Genomic DNA, 24,623 nt, shown 5'->3' on the forward strand with positions numbered 1-24,623 from the left:
GGCTTGAAGAACGGATCCCGGCGCGAGCGCGGATCCCTGAAGTGCAGCGCCCCCTCCGCAGTCTCCATGACACGCTGCTGGCACAGGCCACACTCAAACGCAGCACAAAGGGAGCAGCAGCCTGGGCTGCTTTCATGTTTAAGTTTTAATTGGAGTGACAAGCCCACAAGGCCAAGATATTTCAGGGACGGGACGGTGTTGCCGAGTGTCGCCAGGCGCTGGGCCGGCAGAGCCTGTGTGCGCTCCCCACCACCGCGTGCCAATGCACCTGCACCCCCCGCCGTTCCAGGACTGGACTCTGCCCGCGAAGGCACTGCCAATCACCACGGCCTGTGCCAAACGTGGGGGCTTTGTGGCGTGGGCAGATGTCTACAAAGGACCAGAGTGAGGCCAAACCAACACCTATTGTGACCTAAACCTGAAAGGAACCCAGAGAGCAGGAGTACGCTCGGGTGAAAATGCAGGCAGGCGTAATCCAAATCTCTCTCCCGCGCTCTCAACCCTATGTCCGTAGATGCTGGAGATGATAAAGCAGGCGGTCTGCTGTGGAGGGGACAGCACAGGCCTCTCTACTTTGCTGCAGAGGGCTCTCTCTAGACACTCTCTGCCCTAGTGCTAGAATAAGGAACAGAGATGCGATGGTAGAGAACTGGTGAAGGGGTACCTAAAACCGACCAGAAGTGCTCCTTACCATGCGTTCAGCCCAGCGAAGAGATCATACTTTTATGCAAACATGCCACCGAAAGCTGAAAATCCTCCCGTCCTCCTGTTAGGCCTCATGGTAACAAAGAGAACAGCCGGTTTCAAAGTGCTTCACAAACAGCAACCACAGGTAACTGCTCCCAGCCCGCAAGAAAGTTATTCCGTCCGCCGCTTGCATACATGGAGGCCATGGAGGCCGCAGACTAGGCGTCTGTAAGCCTACACACTTAACATCGGACTGGATTGTGCAGGCGGTCACATCGGCCGGGCTCTCGGTTCCTGTCTGACTGCGCTGGTGACTTTGAGTGTGGCCCCAGGCTGGACTGGACAAAGCTTAGAAGAAGGCAGACAGGCAGTGCGCAGCTAAAATCAGACCCTGGACACACAGGACAGCTGACAGGGGAGAGTGAGCAAATGTGCTGAACGGTCAGGGCCTTCGGTGTCGGGCAAATGGTCCACACTACAGCTGTGGTTCACAACTGGACTCCCTCCCCGCCCACACAAGCTCAGAAGTGCTTTGCACTTAAAGAATACATAAATAGTATCTGTTAATAGTAATCCTCATATTCCTTCACATAAATCCTTTCAGAATATTCTATGGGATTCTCACAACCACCAAGTAGAAGACAAATAATACTGCCTACATTTTATGCACAAAGAAGTGGAGGCCCATTAGCTTGCCCCAATTACACAGGTGACAAAAGTGGCCAAGGACACAGGTGGCAAAGCCCAGCCAGTCCCATCCCTACGTGTCTGCACAATGCCTTTTCGGTTTCCAAGAAAAATGGTTCTTAATAATGGGTAACGTTTATAGTGTCCTCTTAGGTGCAAAGACTACCACGATGCCTGCTCCCCACAATCCCATACGGTGGGGGTCACAGGATTTTACCCGTCGTACACATGAGGAAATGGACGTGTGTTGAGGTGGAAGCACCTACAGTGATGAGGTTGTGGAACTGGGATTCAAACCTGGGTGCTGAGCCTTCATACCCATGCTCGCTCTTGAAACCTCTACCCCGTGGTACGCAGAGTGTGGCCCCAGGACGAGGAACATTACAGCACCTGCCAGACATGCAGATTCTTAGGCCCACCCCAAACCCGACTCAGAACCCTTGGCGCTAGGGTCCAGAGTTCCACATATTTCTATGCTGCCTGGCATTTGAGAACCCCCCACTATACCAATACTGCCTCCCAGGCCAAGAATGAGTCTCTACCACGACAGAAGTATTACTCAGCTGTAGATGCTCACTTCCTGCCTCCCAGTTAACGCTAATCTAGTTAAGAAAAGTGCTGGGCAGTAACAGTACCAAAAGGTGAGATTTAGACCACATACCACACAAGTCAGAGAAGAAGGGTATTCACTGTGAGCCAGCGAGTCAGTAAGGCTCCTTCTGGTAAGTGGGACTCTGGACAGACCTTTCCTGAAAGGACACGGAGAAACAGGAGGGAAAGAGGGAATGCTTCCGTTGGTAACAGACATGTCCTGTTGTGGACGGAGTCGGCCTGGCTGGAGCAAGGGACTCACTCTGGAGGTGTGGGATGAGAGCAGGAACTGGACTCCTACAGATCCTGAGGGCCAGTCTGAAGGCCAGCACACCAGGGCCTCACCCACCGTCCTCAGCACGGAGCCACAGCTCTGGTAAAGCCTGACAGGACCATGAGGAGGTATGCTGCCAGGTGGTATAAGAGCACAGAGGTGGGGAAAGAGCAGGGACCAGTAAGGGAGGGGGGACTGGGAGCAATTATTTTCATGTCATTTTTGTGAACATGAGACAAGAGTGCACACTCCAAGGAAACACTGCAGGCCAGTATGGCCACCCAGAGGAGTAGATAGAGCCTGAACCAGAGGTCCTAACCCAGAAAGATCCAAAGGATCTGGGTACTGAATTTGGCTGAGGTCCAGTCAGTCAGTCCCGTATCAAAGCATCTTTCTGGAGCAGGCGAGGTGAGCAGAGGCAGGTCCCAGCAGAGCCGCTTTCTGCATGCCCCACAGTCCAGTCCACTCCTTGCCTCCTCTTTTTGTTTTGAAACAAACTGTTACCATTCTACAATCCTGTAGGTTGGAAACCTACTGTGGGTCTCACTGGCTAACACCTAGTTCCCTGGTCAAGACTAGGGAAGAATCCGTTTCCTTGCCTTTTCCAGCTTCTAGAAGCTGCCCATATTCCCTGGCTCTTAGAACCTTTCCTCCATGTCCAAGCTGTCAGCAGGGAGTTAGGACCTTCTCACAGGGCATCACCTCTTCTCCCGCCTCCCTCTTCTACTTTTAAGGATGCTTGCGATTCCATGGGGGCTCACCCAGATAATCCAGAACAATCTTCCTATTTTAAGGTCAGGGGACTAGCATCCTTACCTCCTTCTACAACCTTCATTCCCCTTTGCCATGTATCCTAACCTATTCACAGGTTCTAGCAACTGTGGACATTTGGTGAGGGACACTCTGTTGGATTCCTGGCCTCACTGTGACACACTATAAACCTCATTACTCAGCTCAAATTCCTTAATTTGGAATATGATCCCTCAAACTTGGACTGAGCTGGAGTTTTCCTTTACCCTGCAAATTAATAACACACGGAGAGAATGCTTAAAAGAGTAACTTTGCGTCCATTAGGACTCATCTGCAACTCAATAATTTATAATTATTAACCCACTCTAACGTGATGCCTCATTGAAACTGGAGTGCTGAGTAAATGAATAAATCATATTTCATTTATGTATTGAATAAAAAGCAAAGTTCTCTAACTTGTAATATTTTGTTAGTCTAAGCTATGTGTATTTGAGAACAATAAAATGTCTTAAATATCCTGAAATTCTACTCACACAGGTCATTTTCTGGGTGTCTTCTTTCTCCTGCTCTCCGCCAACCTACCCATGGGTTACAATGGTCTGGACATCTACATACCAGAGCATGCAGCCGATTCTACAGTGTTACTGTTTTTAGTTCTAGAGTAAAGACAAATCTTTCCCATAGCCCCCTCCTGGCGTCCCTTGATCTTTATCAACTGAAAAACAAGCTGATTTTTAACCCTAACAAAACCTAGTTGCTGCTTGGGCCCTATTGACTCCAAGACTCATCTGTCACAAAGAAGCCAAAGCCATACCTATTTGTGAGGTGAAACAAACACAAAGGTCACCTCCAAGTTCAGATTCTTCCATGGGTGTGGAATGGTAAACCAGGATGAAAATTTCACATAAATCACCAAGAACACCATTAGAAAAATTGGGCCCTATTAACAGGCCATCTGTAGATCCTCTCGGACAGGTGAAGGAGATTAAGAGATATAAACTTACAGTTATAAATAAGTCATGGGAATGAAAAGTGCAGCACAGGGAATATAGTCAGTAATAGTGTAATAACATTGTATAGTGACAGATGGGGACTACATTTACTGTGGTGGGCACAGAACAATGTATAGAACAGTCAAATCACTAGGTTATACACCTGAAACTAATATAACATTATATGTCAGCTATACTTTGATTAAAAAAGAGAGAAAAAAAATAGGCCCTAAATAAAATTCTAAGCTAATTCAAGAGGCAAAAGAGAAGAAAAGCAATGATCACCATATACTTCAATGTAATCATCTTGTAATTTTGCTCAGAGCTTCAAGAATACTGGTCCACAGGGCACCTGGGTAGCTCAGTGGGTTAAGCCTCTGCCTTCAGCTCAGGTCATGGTCTCAGGGTCCTGGGATTGAGGCCCCCCCCCCCCCCGCCGCCCCACAGGGCTCTCTGCTCAGCGGGAAGCCTGCTTCCTCCTCTTATTCTCTGACTGCCTCTCTGCCTCCTTGTGATCTCTGTCAAATAAATAAATAAAATCTTAAAAAAAATAAAAAAGAATACTGGTCCAGGTTTTTAACAATTAGAAAATGACACAAATGTCATTGGTGTACAAAATCATGCAAATGTAAGTGAGGACAATAAATGTTTAAGACACAGTGCCAGCCCTCTCCAATAAGGCTTCACGTGTCAGAGGCTTTGACACAAAGTGACTCAGCATTCACATTAACTTATTCCATTAGTTCTGTAAGAAGCTAAATTGATCTATCCCTTATCTATTCTAAACATATTCTTTCAAAACAGTTCTTGGGAAAATGAATCTCGTGAAGCACCACAGACCGCTATCACTACCAGCATGGCTTTAGCCCTGCCCCCTGCTAGTCCCTGTGTTCCAGGTGGCCTGCACCACCCCAATACTGCTCCCCCATACTTCCTCCCCTTCAGGCCTGGGCTTGCCTCCTGCCCAGGCTTTCCTGATGAGCTCCAACCTGACCTAAAGCTAGGGGGTGGGGAGGTGAAAGAGGAACCTGACAAGTGCTGAGCACCAGGCCCGTGCAAAGCACATTATCTGCCTTTCCCAGGTCTTTTCCCTTCCCAAATGGGGAGCCTGAAGCATGCCAGTAGCCCACCTAAGGTTTATCGGACTCCAGAACCTTGCTGAGTCCCCAGCAATTATCCCACTACTTGACTGGAGCTGAAAATACTTTCCCCTCTATTCCCTTCCTCTGACTTCGTCGCTCCCTCTCAGGAGTGGTCCAGGACCACTAGAGACCCTAAAGGCCTCTTAGCTTCCACAAGCAGCAGCAGTATTCTAAGAAATGCTTCTTGCAGAGTCACGCACTGTGATCACAGGGCACATCAGAGTTGGTGGCGAAAGGTCTCTGCAGTTAGAGGTTCCATGCTCTGTCCTGAGAAACCCTAGAGCCACGGGGGTGCTTCAGGGTTTCCACAACACGTGAGAATTCATTATTATCCATTAACAATACAGAACGGTTTTCTCGCCTCCTGATACCATTTCAGTGCTAAAACGTATATGAAACGCATTTGGATGTTCCATCCTCATCTATTTATCTGTATAATTTTTCACTGCTCTGAAATTCAGTGACTTCAGTAAAATGGCCTCCGGTTCCTCCTGATGGGGAGAAAACCACTTCTGCATTGCTAAGTTGCTGGTAAGGCCCACAAGATCGTAAGCCCCACGCAGAGGTCATGTTTGGTTCATCTTGGTTTTCAGTTACAATCAGAAATCTAGCACATGGGGGTGTCTGGGCGGTGGAGGAGGGCTCAGTCAGTTACGTGTCCAACTCTTGGTTTTGGCTCAGGTCATGATCTCAGGGTCATGAGATTAGGCTCTGCATCAGGTTCCACACTCAGCAGGGAGTCTGCTTGAGATTCTCTCCCTCTCCTTCTGCCCTTCCTGTACATGTGCACATGCGCTTGCGCTCTCTCTCTCTCATAAATAAACCTTAAAAAAAAAAATCCTGCATATAGCATGTGTTCAATAAGGAGTCACTAACAATGGCAGCAACCTCAATAATAAAAATGGATCTTTTTGGTAGTCCACATGACTCGGTAATCCAAGAAAACTGGTCTCCAAGAGCTACTTCCCTAAATTTCTCCAATAACAAAGTATATACAAAAAATTTTAAAGGTTTTAAGATGAAAGTGAAAAGGAAATTAGCCTTTTACTTTGGGAAATTTCAATTTAAATTAGTCATCCTGTTTGTAAAATACCAAGTTTTTGTTCTCTGGAATAGAACTTGAGCAAAAGATGGGTTTCGTATTCTAGTGTAGATATGGGGGGGGGGGGCAAACGCACAGGTGCTGAGTTTCTGATTCCAAAGGCTCTCTCTGACTGATATTTCAACTCGTGACAAGCGCAAGCCACCAATCCAGAGTCCTTTCACGTTCATGTAGAGGGAATGATTATCACAGGAGACGTTAGCAATTCTTTTCCAGCGTGATGTAAGCTGAGGCAGCAGCGCCAAGCAAGCGTCCTTGTCAAACACGTTCCAGCCTTCTGGATTACTTCACTCACATCTCCCTGATTAGGATGCATGCCGCGTGCTACTTAATACAATCTGCCATCGAATGCCAAGTACTTCAGAACTAAATTAGGAAATATGTCCAAATACATAGAATGATGCTAAGAGCCCTAAGTGGGTCTCTCTCTTTCCTTTATGAGGCATGAGACTCATCGTCAACGTAATGCTCTTAAATGAGGCAATTGAATCTTCTACCCCTCTACCTCTGAGAGCAAAAATTTAATTCAAGCAGCAAAAGAATTAATAAAGATAATATGGTATCATAAATACCATTTTCACGGATGAAGTGTTTTTGACAGGTTCAGGAAATGTGAGACATAAAAACACACTTTAGAGGGTGAGCAACAGAGTTGACACTGATTTCCACACTGCAGCACAACGGAGGCCGGAGTAATTGCAACTACACTTGTTTTCCCTCACCATCACATGCCACTCAGCAACGGCCATCTTTCAGGTCATGTATGCCACTGAAGTAAAGAGCCCAAGAAGGCAATATCAAAACTCTAGAGCCTGTAAGCCTGGAGATCCCTGCACACAGGCAGACCAAGAGGGACCAGAGCTTTCTTTCTGATCCTTCCTACCTGAGCTGGAAACAGCTGAACCACCGGCTATATTTACAAGCCTTTTCTTAAGACTAAATACCTTACTTTTTTGAGAGAGAGGGAGAGAGAGGAAGCATGTGTCCACGCATGAGGCAGGGGAGGGGCAAAGGAGCAGGGAGAGAGAGAATCATAAGTAGGCTCCATGCCCAGCATGGAGCCTGACTTGGGGCTTGATCTTACCACCCTGATTTCATGACCTGAGTGGAAAACAAGAATTGTTTAACTTGCTTAACCAACTGAGCCACCCATGTGCCCTGAGATTAGATACATTTTGTGTGATGTTCCTTGGTTTCATTTCCTTAGGAGACTATGTGTATGAACAGGCTAGGTTCTAAAAGTGCCAATTCGCTGAAGCCTGTGCAGAATGCTGTTGTAACGTGCCAATGCCAGGAACACAACTGGTGTTCTGTAACTCTCCACGCCCAGCACGCATCCGGCTGGCTAGATGTATGAACGGATGGATCCGAAAACATTATTACTTGATGCTCAGATAGCTGTGGTTCCTATAAAAAGCTAATGTGATTATCACATGGTGCAAGGATATTCTCCAACTGAACACAAATAACACTGCTGGGGCACTTCTACAGGTTAGGGAAATTCTGGTCGCTGATTCAAATTCTGTATCAACATTTGGACTTCACTATCTGCTTTGATCACAGTTAATCAATAACGGATTATAGCTAAACCCCAGTTCTGTATCAGTACAAACAAAGATAAACCAAACTCTCTGTTCTCATAAAGCCTTCATCTGAATCCTAAATACACAGGCCAGAGGCACAGACACAAACCCCCATGTGCATTTAGCCGCAGGCAAACTCTCCTGCTAATAGTCTCACACCATCCTAATAAAATGTGCTGGGCCACATGCTTCCGGGCCAAAGCAAATAGAGCCCAAACATGGTATTCACAGTGTAAGCACAGTGACACTGAGCACCGCACATAAGACTGTTTGGGGATTATGATATTATAGGATAGCAGGAGGATACTAAAATCTTATAGAGCCACCCATGACATGGCTTAGTTCACCCAGAAATGTTACAGGACAATTAGTTTCCTAAAAATGCAGGTTTTTCTCAAACAAGCAGAGAATTCATTGAACACAATCAGATGGAAAGTGCTGCCTCCTCAAAACTGGAGAACATTTCCCAGATATAGCGTGGCCTCCCTCACGCTCCAGTGGGCGGCGTTCATGCTGGAGAAACATCTCAATGCAAAGTTACAACGGCTCTACTAGCAACCACCAGCCATCCACCCACAGAAGTGTTGGAGGGTTTGGAGCTGCACTCACATAATATTTGGATGACTAATGGTACTATCAGATTCAAAGAGATGCTGAGACACATTCTTGTAGTAAATTAATCTCCATTCTTCATTTTAAAACACCAATGAAAAATACCAGGTAATGACTTGAGGGACAACTTTTAAAAGTAAATTTTCATAAAATCAGTGGGTTAATCAGCTGATTCCAATAATTAGTGCTTTTATTTTTCTAGATTTTTTTTTTAATTAAAGAGAGAGACAGAGATAGTGACAGAGATAGCCAGAGAGAGAGAAAGAGAAAGAGCATCAGCAGGGAAGAGAGGGAGTAGCAGGCCCTCGCTGAGCAGGAAGCCTGATGTGGGGCTTGATACCAGGATCCTGGGATGATGACCCGAGCCGAAGGCAGATTTTCAACCGACTGAGCCATGCAGGTCTCCCTAATTAGTGCTTTTAATGGGGTTGAAAAACCCGAGATATCCAAAACAGCACTTCTTTCCATCAATATCCAAAGGATACACCCACTCTAATTTTGTGCTGAAATATCCCTTTACTGGTTTCTCAAATACATCCACACAGGTAAGTCAAAGAGGACCTAACTATGAAAAATTTATTAAAATAGGACAAATTTGGGGCGCCTGGGTGGCTCAGTGGGTTAAGCCGCTGCCTTCGGCTCAGGTCATGATCTCAGAGTCCTGGGATCGAGTCCCGCATCGGGCTCTCTGCTCAGCGGAGAGCCTGCTTCCCTCTCTCTCTCTCTGCCTGCCTCTCCATCTACTTGTGATTTCTCTCTGTCAAATAAATAAATAAAATCTTAAAAAAAAAAAATAGGACAAATTTAAGCAAGGCTAGTGCTAAATAAAACTGTCACCTCACTACACTGAGAACCTCAGACATAAAGGAGATAACCAAACTTGAAAGTTTGATAGATGAAAACTTAGAAGGCAAATAGTCTCTCTTCTCTCAATAAATGAGCTCACCGGGGACCAGAAAAGGTTTTTTCAAAGCAAGAAAGGAAACTGCCTTAGGAAATCAACTGCTCTCCCCTCCCCCACCTCCCAGGAACGCACAACACGAGTTAAGTCATCCTCAATCTATCTTTCCAGCTAAGCTGTGCTCAATGTGCTCCCACCAAACAGGCCAACTAGAGCACAAAGGGAGTCCGCTGTCACAGTGAGGTTGCAAAAAGCCACATGTATCTTTGACTGCTTTATGCGTCCTCCTGAACAAAGAATAGCTCGCTGCAATCCGGATGCTTCAATTCTTTGCACATTTACTAAGTCGCAAAACTAGTGGACACCTTGATGAACGAGATTTGATCTTAGAGGGGACTATACACAGGGGAAACAAGATCTAAAAATCACAACCGGAGGCCAGACATAAACTATGAGTGGAGGAAACAAACAGGAAGCACCATGATGGTCATGCTCACAGGCCAGGCACTATGCTTAAAGCTTTACACACAGATTTTCATCAAACCCTACCATTTCATGAAGTAGCTACTATTCAGAATGCCCTTTACCAATGAGAAAACTGAGGCCTAAAAGGGTTAAGGTCCCACAGGACAGCAGGTTACTACAGAAGTGGAACTGAAATTCGGCTGTGTGCATCCAGAGCCCGGCTTTTCTCCGGGTCATAACGCTGCTCCGTGGAAGACGGCCTCCTTCCTGAAGGAGAAGCTATGTCATCAGAGGAGCGGCTGGCTCAGGGAAGTTCCTTCCCAAGGACTGCACCCACTGCCAGCAGGGTCAAGAGCGGGCAAATTGGAGAAAAACAAAACAAAACAATACAAAACAGAACTTGATCCCTTTCTCCCCTGATTCCACTGGAAGAGAGAGAGAGAGAAAGAAATCAGCTTGAAGACCAAATACTTGGCCTATAGTCAGGATAGTAAAATGCTAGGTAATGGTAAAATTTAGTCAATTAAAACACCTCTCTCCTTAATTTTGACTCAAAGATTATCAGAAGGCATTTTTATGCACTACAGGTGAGAGATTTTGCTGCAACCCTTTTAGAGGGCAATTTGGCAAAGTCCATCATCGTCTTAAGGCACACACCCTCTGGCCAAGCAATGTAACTGCTAGGAATTTATCCTAGAGATCTACCACACAAGACTTTAAGAAGCTGCAGTACACATCGTAGTGTGGTCTGTAACAGCCAACAGTGAAACGACCCGACTGCCCACCCGTGAGCGGGGCTTGGATAAACAGACATGGGCCATAAGCATATGCTGCAACCCTAGTGAGAAGGAACATAGTATGTGCTGACAAAGAACGCTCTCCAAGGTATATTACTGAATGAAAATGTTGAGTACAGGACAGTATGTATACTATGATCTCATTTTTTGGTGTATAAATGTCCCTATAAATGCATGAAATTCCTCTAGATGGATACCTAGAAACTGTTTAATAGTTTCTTCTGTGGAGTGGGGTTGGGGGGAAGGAACGAGAAAGGAAACAATTACTTTCATTTTACAGCCTTCAGAAGTGCTTGAAGTTTCTTATTTTTTTACCATGCTGAAATATATTGCCTGAATATATCTTAAAAATTTATCAGACAGCTTTAATTTTTTAATTGTCTTCAAAAAAATAAAAACCGATGTTCTTTTTTGTTCCTCATACATCTTAATATTTTTGTACCTTGTTTCCTTCGTATACCCATCCTAGACTCTTCACACCGAAAGCAGCCTGGTTGGCCGAGACATCCAGACACGTGACGGGCTGGCCGTAGACATAATGGAGGGTTCTGGCAGAGTCTTCAGCTTTTAGCAGGTACACCAGATCTCCAGCCGTGGCCACTGCCACAGGGTACCTTTCAGTATCTGGAACTATTTCAAGGTAGTCAACCTGTGAAAGGATAGGAGTTATGGAGTCCATCAGGTCTCACCCATGGTTCATCCTGACTTGGTCAAAAATATACAATTCCTCCTCTATGTCAATAAGACCAGCAGCCTGACTGAAAAAGATGGGCAAAGGCTCACAAGGTCACAGGAAATGAGAACATAATTCTTACACTAATAAAAAGTTGCTCTTTAAAAAAAAAAAAAGATACATTTCTGATAAGAGAAATATGAAGTAATTCGCCAAGATACCATTTTCACCAGTCATATCAGCAAAGATCAATTAGCCTGATAGGACACTGATCTGGAAATGGAGGGGGACAACCATACTTGCAGATCCCACTTACGGTTGGTGGGATATAATCTGTTCCAACCTCTCTAGAGGGACATCTGGCAATACTTATCACAATGTCAAATGCACATTTGCTCAGAACCTGCAAGTCAGCCCTATGAATTTACTTACAAGTAAACTCACATGCAGGCAAAACAATTGTGTACAAGGTTATTTACTATGTTGTCTTAGCTAAAAATTGGAAAAACCTAAACATGCCTTACCAAGGGACTAATTAACAATACATCTATGCATTGGAATACTATGCAGCCACAGAAAAAAAAAGCATGAAGCATTCTTTATACACTGATATAAATGGAATCATCTCCAAGATACATTTGGGGGGGAAAAAAGCAAGGAAGCAAGGTAACAGCATTCACAGTGAAGGATGGCCAGAGGGACCATAGCACGTATGTGACTTATGCAAATATAAATCTGATAATATTGGCTACTTTCAAAAAGGGAACAGAGTTCTTTGATGGGTTGGAAGAGAGATTTCTCTCTGTAAACCTTACTCTATCTTTTAAATTCTGAACCATGAAGGTATAATAACTATTCAAAAAATAAAGTGTTTTTTTTTTTTTACAAGAAACTGAAAAAAAATCCACTCAGTTCTAAATTAGCACCATTCACATTTTAACATTTGTGCAAATACCAAAACTGTGTTGCTAAAAGGCTAAAAGTACCTGAGGTATCTGTCCTCTGCTGGCTTCAAAGTCATTGAGGGTAGAAAGACCCCTTTACTACTCCTGACATTATTTATTGCAACCACTTTCTCTAATCTGCACGAGCATGAGGTGCTCCCTTCAGGAATAATTTGCTTTTCTATGTCCCTGAATGGCACATGTCTCCCGAGCACAGTTTACACCAGGTTTTCACCTTGAGTAAAATGGGAGAGTACAAAAGCAGAAGGTGTGCCATGCTGTGTAATTATGAAAACCACTGTGGAAAGGGACAGCACTGCCCTGACAATAAGCCAAAGGGGTTCAAAAGCCTGCATCCCGGGGACTGTCCAGAGGAGCTTGAGAAAGAGTAAACATCCGGGTGATTCTGCTAATCCTCTGGCCCTAGGGTGTGAGTGGCAGGCCCCATGTCCCCAGCCAAGAACTCATGACAAAGGACAGACATTCTCGGCCAGTAGCACCAATCAGGGAACGCTGCCATTGTGATTCAGGGAGCCTATCTGGGAAAGACAAAAATGGCCCGGCTTTCACAGGCCAGGAGGTGCCTTTTTCAGTGACAGCACATTCTGTGGCAACCCCTCGTCCAGGATGAGAAAGAACACACAAAAAGCATAATAACACATGCCTCCAGCAGCGGTTGCCGCCTTCCTCTCTCCCCTATTCTAAAACTCATTTCTTATTTTCCAAAAATCAACATCCTCAGTCTAGCCATTTAATTTCACTTTACTGTTGGATTTTTGACAGACCAAGAAGCTCAGATCGACTGTGGCTGCGCCATTTGCCAGGAGCTGTAAACTACTTTAAAAAGCTTCCAGTCTATGCCAGGCTGCCACCTTATTGCCAAGGCAGGATTTACACTTTACAGAGGAACTCAAATCTTAAGTAATTGTCGAATTCATATAATTATTGCTCATCTAGAATATTCTTTAGGCAGAGACCAAATGATAAACACTATGGTAGTTTCGAGAACAAAGAGATGGTACTTCTACATTTCTCTAATAAAACTCCAAGAGGAGCAACAGGAAGTTTCAGGGAACCACCACTGGAACTGCAGAAATTGCTCACTAGAGGGACAAGAAGCTTACGGAGGGGATGTGGAGAGGCCAAGGGCTTTGGAGTTACTCAAGCCTAACAAGAGCTCTACCTGGGGGGAAAAGGGAGAACAGGATCTGTTCCAGGTCAGACCACAAATTCATTATTCAAAATTGGCTTTTCTGTTTGCTCTCCCACTAGTGCTAAAATCAAGGTTAAACTAAAGCCAAATTTAGCACAGATTTCAGCTCTTCCTTCTTACCACAAAATCATCTCCCACCATATAACCACGGAGGCTCACATACAAATGGACTCAGAAACAGGCTCTATGTGAAAGAACTCTTCAGGCTGGCCGAGCTTCACGCATGACATCCTGGAACACAGCTACCCAATTAACGCGGACTTAAATTTATTTTCACTCAGGTGCTACTCTTAATTGCAGGTGAGAAAATCCTAGGTGAAGAAAGTGCAGGATGGAAACCTTCCTTCCCATATGGATTGGCAGGATACGACTGAATTCATTTTCACTTATATAATAGGCTAGAAACCAGGCTCAGATTTCCAGGGGTGAATGTCCTATGAACGAGAAGGAAGCCAGAGACCCCAGTAACCAGAAACACTAGTCTTGAAGTCAGCCCTGAGGTTTGCAGCACAGCTTCTTAGCGCTGAGATATGGGGCTGAGATATGGGGCAAGTTGGTTTACTGCTCCAAGCCTCTCCTGGCTTTCTGGTAAATGAGGGAGAGATACTAGCTATTTTGTAAGGTTGCCATGAGATTTAGAAATGGAAGGTGTCCACGAAGCCCCGAGTGAATGGGAGTTGCCGACATCATTACTATCTGTCTGTACTAGACCTGGAGATTTCAACAACGGAGGATACAGTGATCAGACCAAAAAGCTTACCAGTTTCTGAACTTCAAATTCGGCAGTGATTTGCCAATACCCCTCCTCACTGGGGCGTAACATCACAACGTCAAAAGCAGAAGCCGTGGCCACAGTCACGTCGTCCTGGCTGAGAGCGAGTGCTTGTATTCTTGCGTCATGCTCAAAACGATGGACAGGATACTTTCCAGTCCTTAGATCCCAAATATTAAGAAATCCTATGTAGGAAAACAAACAAACAAACAAACAAATAAAACACAGGTAATAATTGTAAATTCACTTAAAACGCACAATTTTAAAAACAATTGTTCATGGGTGCCTGGGTGGCTTAGTGGGTTAAAGCCTCTGCCTTTGACCGGGTCTTGATCCTGGGATAGGCCCTCATCGGGCTCTCTGCTTCCCTACTCAGCGGAAAGCCTGCTTCCCTTCCTCTCTCTACCTGCTTGTGATGTCTGTCTGTCAAAGAGATGAACAAAATCTTTAAAAAACAAAAAAAAACAATTGTTCACTATAAAGAAAACTAAAAGGTAAATGATAAGTTTGCGTCACATTTTTTAAAAAAGATTTTATTTATGTATTTGACAGAGCGAGAGAGGGAATCCAAGCAGAGCATGTGGGAGAGGGAGAAGCAGGCCTCCTACCAAGCAGGGAGCTCAATGTGGGGTTTGATCCCAGAACCCTGGGATCATGACCTGAGCCAAAGGCAGACACCTAATAACTGAGCCACCCAGGTGCCCCAAGTGTGCATCACATATAACAAAGGGTCAATTTCCTTAATAAAAACTTCTAAGATTCAGTAAGAAAAAAAAAAAGTAATTAGGAAGTGAGCAAAGGACGTGAACATCCTGGTCACAGAAAAAAGAAATCCAACTGATATATAAACATAAGAAAAATACAAAATTTCACTCACAATTACAAAAAGTACAAATGAAAATGATCATAGAGTATTATTTTCATCAAATTGACAAATGGACAACTTCATAAACATTTTATTGTTGCGGATGTGTGGAAATAGGCTCTATCTTAAACTATTGCTGGGGATGTAAACTAATTCACCCAACTCTATAAAGGCAATTTGATAATATTTACCAAATTACAATGTATATGGATGGTCACTGTAATGTTTTTAATTATGCCAACAGATTGGAAGCTATCTAAATGCCCACCACAGCTTGACATTTAAATAAAACGACCAGTTAAACAAGACTACGTCAACCTTATATATAAGCTATATGAAATGATCAACAAAATGTATTACTAAACAAGAAAGAGTAAAGGACAGAATAGTGGTAGAGTATGCTATACTACTTTTGTGTTTTAAAAATTTACACACACACACACACTTATGAGGACTATCCCTGTGTATGGAAGGATACACAAGAAACTTTATTAATGACTGGCCTTGAAGGAAAGAAACCAAGGAGAAGAGATAAGAACAGGAGGGCATTTTACTGTATATCATTTGTATATTCTGAAGATTTTTCCCAAAATTATTTTGACCAAAAATAAAAATTTTAGAAAATGTTTTTATGAGAAAGACTTAAAAAAAGAATGGGAGGATATATATCAATTGCTGAATTTTTTTTTTTTTTAAGATTTTACTTATTTTAGAGAGGAGAGAGAGCGTGAGCACGCAAGCACGGGGAGAGTGAGAGGATCTCAATCAGACTCCCTGTGGAGTGCAGAGCCCCACATGGGGCTGGATTTCAGGACCCTGAGATTATGACCTAAGCTGAAATCAAGAGTCAGACACCTAACCAACTGAGCAACCCAGGTTCTCCTTAAATATTTCTAACATACGGGAAAAGATTTTTTTAAGATTTTATTTATTTTTATTTATTTGAAAGAGAGAGCACAAGCAGTGCTTGTGGCAGGCAGTGGCAGGCAGAAGGAGAGGCAGAAGCAGTCTCCCCGCAAAGCAGGGAGCCCAATGAGGGGCTCAATCCCAGAAACCTGGGATCATGACCTGAGCTGAAGGCGGACACTGAACTGACTGAGCCACTCAGGCGCCCCTAACATACAGAAGTCTTCATTCTAACTGTCCATTCATGCAACAATTACGCCCCAGTTTTATTGATACAGCTGACATACAACATTGTATCAGTTTAAGTTAGCAACATGATTTGATACATGCATTTATTGTGAAATGATCAAAGTTTAGTTACCACCCATCACCTTGCATAGTTAACAAATTTCTCTTTCCTTATTAGAACTATTAACGTCTACTCTAAGGGGGTGCCTGAGTGGCTTAGTCGGTTAAGCGAATGCCTGCTTCTCCCTCTGCCTGCTGCTCTGCCTGCTTGTGCTTTCTCTCTGTCAAATAAATAAAATCTTAAAAAAAATAAAAAATACAAAGATCTTCTCTCAGCAACTTTCAAATATACAATACAGTATTCATGATAGTCACCATGTTGTATATTAGATCCCCAGAGCCTACTTACCTTACAGTTGGGAGTTTGTACACCTTTTGGCCACCTTCACCCATTTCCCCTACCTCCACCCCAAGAATCACAAATCTGTGCTGAGTTTGGTTTTTTGTTTGTTTGTTTAGATTCTACAGGAGTGAGATGATACAGTATTTGTTTTTCCTCTGACTTATTTCACTTAGCATAATGCCCTCAGGGCTCACCCCTATTGTTGCAAATAGCAGGATTTCCTTCTTTTTGGGGCTGAGTAGTATTCCATTGTATCCGAATACCAAATTTCCTTTATCCATCTGTCAAAAGACATTTAGGTTACTCCCATGTCTCTGCTATTGTGCATAATGCTGCAGGGAACATGGGGGTATAGAAAGCTCTTTGGTATAGTGATTTCATTTCTTTTGGATAAATACCCAGAAGTGGAATTGTTGGCTCATCTGGTAGTTCTACATTTTTCTGAGGAACTTTCATGTTGTTTTCCACAGTGGCTGCACCAATTTCCATTCCCACCAGCTGTGCATTAGGGATCCTTTCTCCCCACATTCTCGCCAGCATTTGTCATCACTGGTCTTTGATGACAGCCATTCTAACAGGTGTGAGACATCGTGCAAACAATTATTGAGCATGTTATAGACAGGGCACTGCTCTAGATGCTTGCCAGATCTGAAAACAGCCATTAACCTACACTCTACAAGATTCTTGTATTTCATCCTTCCACACACAACCCTCTTCCAGCCACTTGGAACAGGGGTACTTTCTTTCACATCATTATAAAACATGAGCCTGACTATCCCACACTTGTTAAAAACCTTGATTTCTACCTATACACCCTTCTCTCCAGCTCCCTGGGTAGCAGCATTCATACCCAGATGAACTCCTCTTACACACATTGGCCATGTTTCCACCTTCCTCAAATAGTCTAGAGTAGGGACATCCAAGTGTGGTCCCTAGGCCAAAAGAAGCAGCAGCAGAGGCAGCATCCACTGCTGGCTTTCTAGAAATGCAGATTTGGGGGAACAGCAACTCTGGGATATACGCTTGAGCCTGAGCACCAGTCGTTTGCAGGAACTTACACTCTTCAATCAGAAATACAAACTTTTGGGACACCTGAGTGGCTCAGATGGTTAAGCATCTGCCTATGGCTCAAGTCAGGATCCCGGGGTCCTGGGGTCAGGCCACTGGGCTCCCTTCTCGGTGGGGAGTCTGCTTCTCCCTCTGCCTTTCCCCTGGCTTATGTTCTCTCTCTGTCTCTCCCTTAAATATATAAAAATCTTTTTTTTTTTTTTTTAAAGAAAGAAATATAAACTTTGAGGGCACCTGACTTGATTTCGGTTGGGAGACTGAGCCCTGTGTTGGGGGGAAATCCATGCTCAGTAGGAAGTCTGTTTAAGATTCCCTCTCTCTCTGCTCCTCATCCCTCTCATGTTCTAAAATAAATAAATCTTTAAAAAAATTATAAACTTTTCTGCATTTGGGGTGCCATTTATTCTTTTCTTGCCAAAAAAAATTTTTTTTTTAAAGATTTTATTTATTTTGTCAGAGAGAGAGAGAGAAAGAGAGAGAGTGAGCACAGGCAGACAGAGTGGCAGGCAGAGGCAGAGGGAGAAGCAGGCTCTCCGCAGAGCAAGGAGCCCGATGTGGGACTTGATCCGAGGACGCCGGGATCATGACCTGAGCCGAAGGCAGCTGCTTAACCAACTGAGCCACTCAGGCGTCCCCAAAAAATTCTTTATATCATTCCTACCCACTTTTTTTAAAAAATAAATTTGTAAAATTAATTAATTTATTTATTTAAATAATTTTTTAAAAAAATTTATTTATTTGAGAGAGAGGGAGATCACAAGTAGGCAGAGAGGCGGGGGGAGGGGGAAGCAGGCTCCCCGCTGAGCAGAGAGCCCGATGTGGGGCTCAATCCCAGGACCCTGAGATCATGACCTGAGCCGAAGGCAGAGGCTTAACGCACTGAGCCACCCAGGTACCCCTTATTCTTACCCACTTCTTTCCTCTCAAAGAAAATAATTTCCTCTCAAGAAAATAATTACTGTCTGCCTCATGCTGGAGGTTCCAATTCCCACTAATTTTTCAAAATTCACTGAGAAATGATTGTATAGAAATAACACAGTCTGTGCTTATTTGAGTTCAAATCCAGCTCTACCACTTGCTAGCCAAAGGCATGGGCAAGTTACTTGAAACTGTGCGCCTGTCTCTTCATCTCTAAAACTGAAGGTAACGCTACCTACGCACAGGACTATCGTGCAGATGAAAGGAGAAAAACCACACAAAAGGCTGGAGATAGGGGCACCTGGGTGGCTCAGTTGGTTAAGCAACTGCCTTCAGCTCAGGACATGACCCTGGAGTCCCGGGATCGAGTCCTGCATTGGGCTCCCAGCTCCACGGGGAGTCTGCTTCTCCCTCTGACCTCCTCCTCACTCATGGTCTCTCTCACTGTCTCTCTCTCAAATAAGTAAACAGAATATTTAAAAAAAAAAAAAAAAGCTGGAGATAGGCCAACCAGTTTTACCTTTTATTTTTATGTGTTCTATAAAGCCTGCCATGTTGCTAAGTACACTGTATCTATTAATAACACAAATTTCCTCTGTTGGTCATTTAAAATCCAGTTCTAGTTTCTATAACTTCCTATTCCCAAAACAGATCAAGCTTTTTCACTCTTCTTCTCTTTGCAATCCATCTTCCCATCTTTCTTGTTTCTTGCCTTGCACTTTGTCTGTAAATGGCACATGCTTTGAACTTAGGAACTTACTATAAGGCATCACTGAGCACTAGATAAACACAGGCAGAAGAAAATAACACATGTGGACTGCTTTGCAAGACTTTTGAACTGTCAGTAGGCTAAGTAGGTGATTCCAAACAAAAGCAGAGCTTTCTTCAAGTTAAATGTTGCTTCAGACAGAAAACAGTGTTCTTTTCTAAGAATTGTGATAAACTCAGGGGACAAGCAGATCACAAAAGGCTCCACAACACATTCCCCTGGCAAATATTTTGGCAAATTCTTTCCACTCTGACTCAGAAGAAGCAGATACACTGCAGAAAATGCCAATGGCTCTACCCATTAAATAGAAGAGAGCCATGTTCCAATATGTGCCTCCTCCAAATCCTTCGACATTACCTTTGTTTGCATTTGTTCAGAGACATCACAATAATCAGGAATAGAAATAAAAATTGTAATTTGCATAAAGCTTTCGAGTATTCAGACACTTTCATTTGTCTCCTCTCACTGAGTGCTCCCTTCCATTATCCTCATTTTACAAAAGAGTAGAAGCTCTGAGTGGTTAAACAACTGGTCCAAAGCCACTTGGTATGTGATGAGGCTGGGCTGGGATTTAGCTGGGAAAATGCAGGATGTGCGGCTGCATCTACAGCGCATAAAATAACTATAAGCTCCATGAGTAAATGATATAGAATTGTCTGCTTCTGCCAAATGTGGAAGTTCCTCAACCACAGCTCATTCTAAGCACACATGGAGTTTATCTATAAACACATTTTTCATTATTAATCAACTACTCGGTTTTGTTGGCACCATTATTCCAACAGAATCCTATGCAAGAAAATAGCCTGTGCTGCAAGGTTCAGTTTCCAGAGCTATTCTGGGAGGGAGTCTGCTTCTCCCTCTGACCTCCAGAATAGTTTTCTGGAAAACTATTCTAGGGCTCCCTCAATTCGATGGTCACATTCTTCTTTTCTGAATGCCTATAGTGTCATCGTGTGTCAATTCTACTTCCTTCAACTATGAAGTGTAAAACTTGGCTAGATCTTTCCTTGTCAACGGCACAGTCCTCCAAGACCACTTTTAGATGCATAAACATTTAAGGTTATGTCCTCTGGATGAATTGACCCTTTGCTGTTCGTAATATCCCTTTTTACCCACGGGCTATTCTTTGCTCTGAGATTTACTCTGTCTGGTATGGATATAGGCATCCAGCTTTCTTCTGAACAGTGTTATTAGCACAGTATGTATTTTTCTGTCCTCTTTGCCATGTGTCTTCATGAATGAAATGAATTTCTTGTAGACAGCATATGGTTAGTCCTTTTATTAAATGGAGTGTTTGGATTATTTACCTTTAATGTGCTTATGGGCAGGAAGGGGTTTTGCTATCTAACCCTCTTATTCTTTGCTCCCGTCCTCTCTTTTTCCACTTCTTTTAGACTGAGTATTTGGATTAACTGAGTATATGTTTATTCCATTTTAATTCCCTTGTTGGCTCATTAGCTAAAACTCTCTGTTGTGTTATTTCAGTGGCCGTTTTAGGGTAGAGCGTTCATCTTTAACTTACCAGTCTAGCTCCCAGTGATACTGGCCCACTTCGCGTGAAGCATCAGAGCTTCCCCACAATGCACTTCCCACCCGCCAGCCTCTGTGTTACTGTTGTCATACTTTTTATATCTATGTATGTTATGAATCCCACATACATTGTTATTACTTTTGCATAAGCAGGCAATTATCTTTAAAAGAGACATAAACAGTAAGAAAAAGCTGTCCTGTATATGTACCCATGTAATTACCCATGTAATTACCACCTCTAGTGCTCTTCCAACATCACTTCTAACATTAACTCCTGCCGCTTTTGCAAGATTTGCAATTCTACTTTGCAACTGTGTTGCTAGACACTCGGCCCAAAAACACATGGGCAGGGTGGGCAGGAAGAGATACAGCAGCAAATAGGGAGACACTTTTGAGTGGAAGCTGATTTTATAAATGATCTATCAGTTAATATAGTTACACCACGGCTACTTTTACAACCCCAAAACTACAAGGACTTGAACAGTGAATACAGGAATTACAAGAATGTCCTATAATATTGTAGCTGATTATCATCTCTGTTAACCAACATTTAGCCAAAAGGGAATTGATGCAATGACACATTCAACAACTGTTTGCTATGCCCCTGCTTTGGGCCAGCCACTATTCCAGCACCAGGGAAACAGTAAACAAGACAAAATAGAGCAAGAAAGTCACTGCATTTTGCAAACATTCTCGTGGCATCTACCAAGCATCTTGTCTGGGGGCAAACAGAAAAGATATGACCCCTAGTCTCACAAAACCCACATCTGAGAGAAACAAACATACAGCAGATAATACAAAGTGCAATGGGAAGATGTACTTTTTCTTCACATCATCACATTATTTTAACATCCCCAAAGGGACCGCTCATTTTTCCAGACATTTCCAGTTGATCTGGGTGCACAACCATTACATGACATTAAGGAATAAGTAGTCAAGGCCTGTCAGAGCCAAATATAGTCACTTGTCAAATAGGTGATAATTTAAAAAGATCTGATATAAATTCATTTGAAAGGCCAAGTTTTATATCGCAAAACCAGCAATGATGGGGATTTGGCTCTTGATAGTGTGCGGACTTCTGAAGTGGCAGAACTGTGTCCTTCTCCCATACTCCCAGAGTCAGTGAATTTAGAACACCACTGATGATGTGGCTGATGAAACTGGCTGCCTGTCAATAAAGGTTTGCCGAACGTTTGTCTTGGGTTTTAGTGACAGATGTTTGGTTCTAAGAAACAGAAATCCATTGAAACTCACTTAAATACTTAAGGGAAACCAACTGAACAGGAATGGAGCTGTTTCATGGAACCCAAAAGCACGAAGGAGAGCTGAAGACTGGAAGGAATCTCAAACAGGGACTAGGGAGGTATTCAGAACCAGCGCAGTGTATGTCTCCTGTGTGCACCACAGATCTTGCCTCCACTTCTTTCTGCAACTGTTTCTTTCCTCTCTCCCCACAAACCACCTTTTGCTCCTTCCCACTCTGTGGTGTCTTTTTTTTTTTTTTTTTTAAGATTTTATTTATTTGACAGAGAGAGAAACAGCGAGAGAAGGAAAATAAGCAGGGGAAATGGGAGAGGGAGAAGCAGGTTTCCTGCTGAGCAAGGAGCCTGATGCGGGCTTGATCCCAGGACCCTGGGATTAGGACCTGAGCCACAGGTTTAATGACTGAGCCATCCAGGTGCCCCAGGTCTTCTACTCTAAGCACACAACCAAGATTTAAAGCGTGAGGCCCCTGGCTCATCCCAGTCCGTGAATGAGCTGTCCCCAGAGCCCACGGTCCCCATTCCTGCCCAACCAAGGCCAGAGACTAATTCAAAATCTATGAATGTGCTCACTCCTACTAAGGCTAAGGAGGTTCACTGGAGCGAGAAGATACCCCAAAAAGTGCCTACTACATTTATCCTGCAAGCCAGGCCAAGGTAAAACAAAAGGCCTTAGCAAATGTAAAGGGAGGGTCTAAATAGTTCTTCAGTAGTGACTTCAAAAGCAGGTCATTGCTATCACTTCCTGAACAAGACATAATCCCTAAGAGCCAGCGCTTACCGCTCTCATTTGCCCCACACCAGGAAAACTCAAAGAAGAGCAGGTGTCTTTCTTTCTCCCTGACAAGACCTCAATAGCTGGATAAGATGTTTAACTCCGAGGTAGTGCTGAGCTCCCAACAATACGGCCTCATTCATGAAAAATATGAAAAGGATGCAGACAAAAGAATAAAAAGGGTCTCTCAGAAAATCTGGAAGAGCACAATGAGCGAGGGCCATCAGCCCAATCAAGGAGACAGGAGTGGGGCTTGGCAGTCCCACCTGCTCGATGGGCTCAGCACCCTCCACCTCGACAAGCAGCAGCAGGGCTGAAGGAACTCCGAGCTCACCCTAGACTAGGAACAGTCGTTAACAATGACATGAGTAACGACGGCCAGTCTTCGGAGGAGACATAAACCCTGCTCAGCAGCTGCGGATGGGCACCCATGCCAGTTTGCAACGTGCCCCTCCCACCTCCCAGAGGAGGCCAGCCAGAGTGTGGTAATGAAACTGCACATAGTGGAAATGGGATCTAAATGAGTTTAAACTGATTTATGTTAGCTTTTGTAAAGATTACTCGATATCGGGAAAGTGCTACCACTGTGAAATAATGTCAACAATCCTTAAGACCTCTGCCTAATGGTACTCGCACAGAATATTTATATTCCTCGTCATGGGAACAAGGACCATAATGGATACCATTTTTGTTTTATTAGGGATGCATATTTAAATTAATCTGCTATTTGCCTAAACAATTAGCTGCTTCTGTTTGTGTGCACAAAGCCAAAATTGCAATTAGGCTTCCATCAAAAAGATAAGTCCCAACTAAAACTGTCCCGGTGGAGTCATACGAGCTCAGGGCAGAACTTTCCAAAATTACTTTTTAGCATAATGGTAATTATGTTAATTGCTTGAAAGGTAAATAACTGCTGAACTGGTTTGGGGGGGGGGGACCACCACACACAATTGGCATTGCCCCTCCCTTTTGATCTTTTCCACACACCATAAAATTTAAAACAGGTTAATAGCTCCGAAAGTCACAGGCTGGTCACCTCTTGAACCATAGAGTGTCTTGTGGTCTTTGGTGCTTCCTTGATTAGAGCTTATTTCAGCCATGAGTTCCCATCCTCTTGAGCTTGCACAATAAACACGTAAGCTTGGGGCACGTCAGCTTCTTACCGCAGCAGTGCCCCCTTATCTGTGGGGGATACGTTCAAAGACCCCTACGAGATGTTGGACCATGGACAGTTCCAAACCCACTATATACTATGTTTTTTTTCCTTCCTGATGTTTTTTCCTTTAAATGCATCTGATAAAGTTTATTTAAAAAAAGAAGAAAAAGAAGAAGCATAGGAAGAGATCAATGATACTAAAAGAGAACAATTATAACAGTGTGCCGTGACAGGTTATGTGAATGCAGTCTCTAATACATCTTCCTGGACTGAACTCACCCCTTCTCTTGCAATGGTGTGAGATGATAACAGGCCTACGTGAGGAGATGCAGTTGTGATGGAGTTAGGCTACTCTTGACCTGCTGACACACCAGAAGGAGCAGCACCTGCTTCCAGATCACCGTGGACCACGGGCGACTGAAGCTGCTGAAGGTGAAATCACGGATAGGAGGAACTATGGTAGGCAAGCAGGCAGAATCATTTACCTGCCGTTCAGAGACAGTGAATGAAACTATAGAAATAGCTGGTAACTTCCATTTCCAGCACATAAACACTTGC

At 43.7% G+C, this 24,623-nt stretch overlaps 1 protein-coding gene across 1 annotated transcript in view; it reads right to left on the minus strand.

The window, feature by feature from the left end:
* FBXW8 (F-box and WD repeat domain containing 8) overlaps positions 1 to 24,623 on the minus strand; it is a 126,638-nt gene that overhangs the window by 27,957 nt on the left and 74,058 nt on the right. Inside the window, exons 6-7 of the mRNA XM_082699777.1 lie at positions 14,174 to 14,370; positions 11,026 to 11,232 (exon numbers count right to left, since the gene is read on the minus strand). Coding sequence (XP_082555903.1) covers positions 11,026 to 11,232; positions 14,174 to 14,370 — 404 coding nt within the window. The remainder of the gene's footprint in view (positions 1 to 11,025; positions 11,233 to 14,173; positions 14,371 to 24,623) is intronic.

The sequence above is a fragment of the Mustela nivalis genome (assembly GCF_964662115.1).
Source record: "Mustela nivalis genome assembly, chromosome: 14".
Lineage (NCBI taxonomy): Eukaryota > Metazoa > Chordata > Mammalia > Carnivora > Mustelidae > Mustela > Mustela nivalis.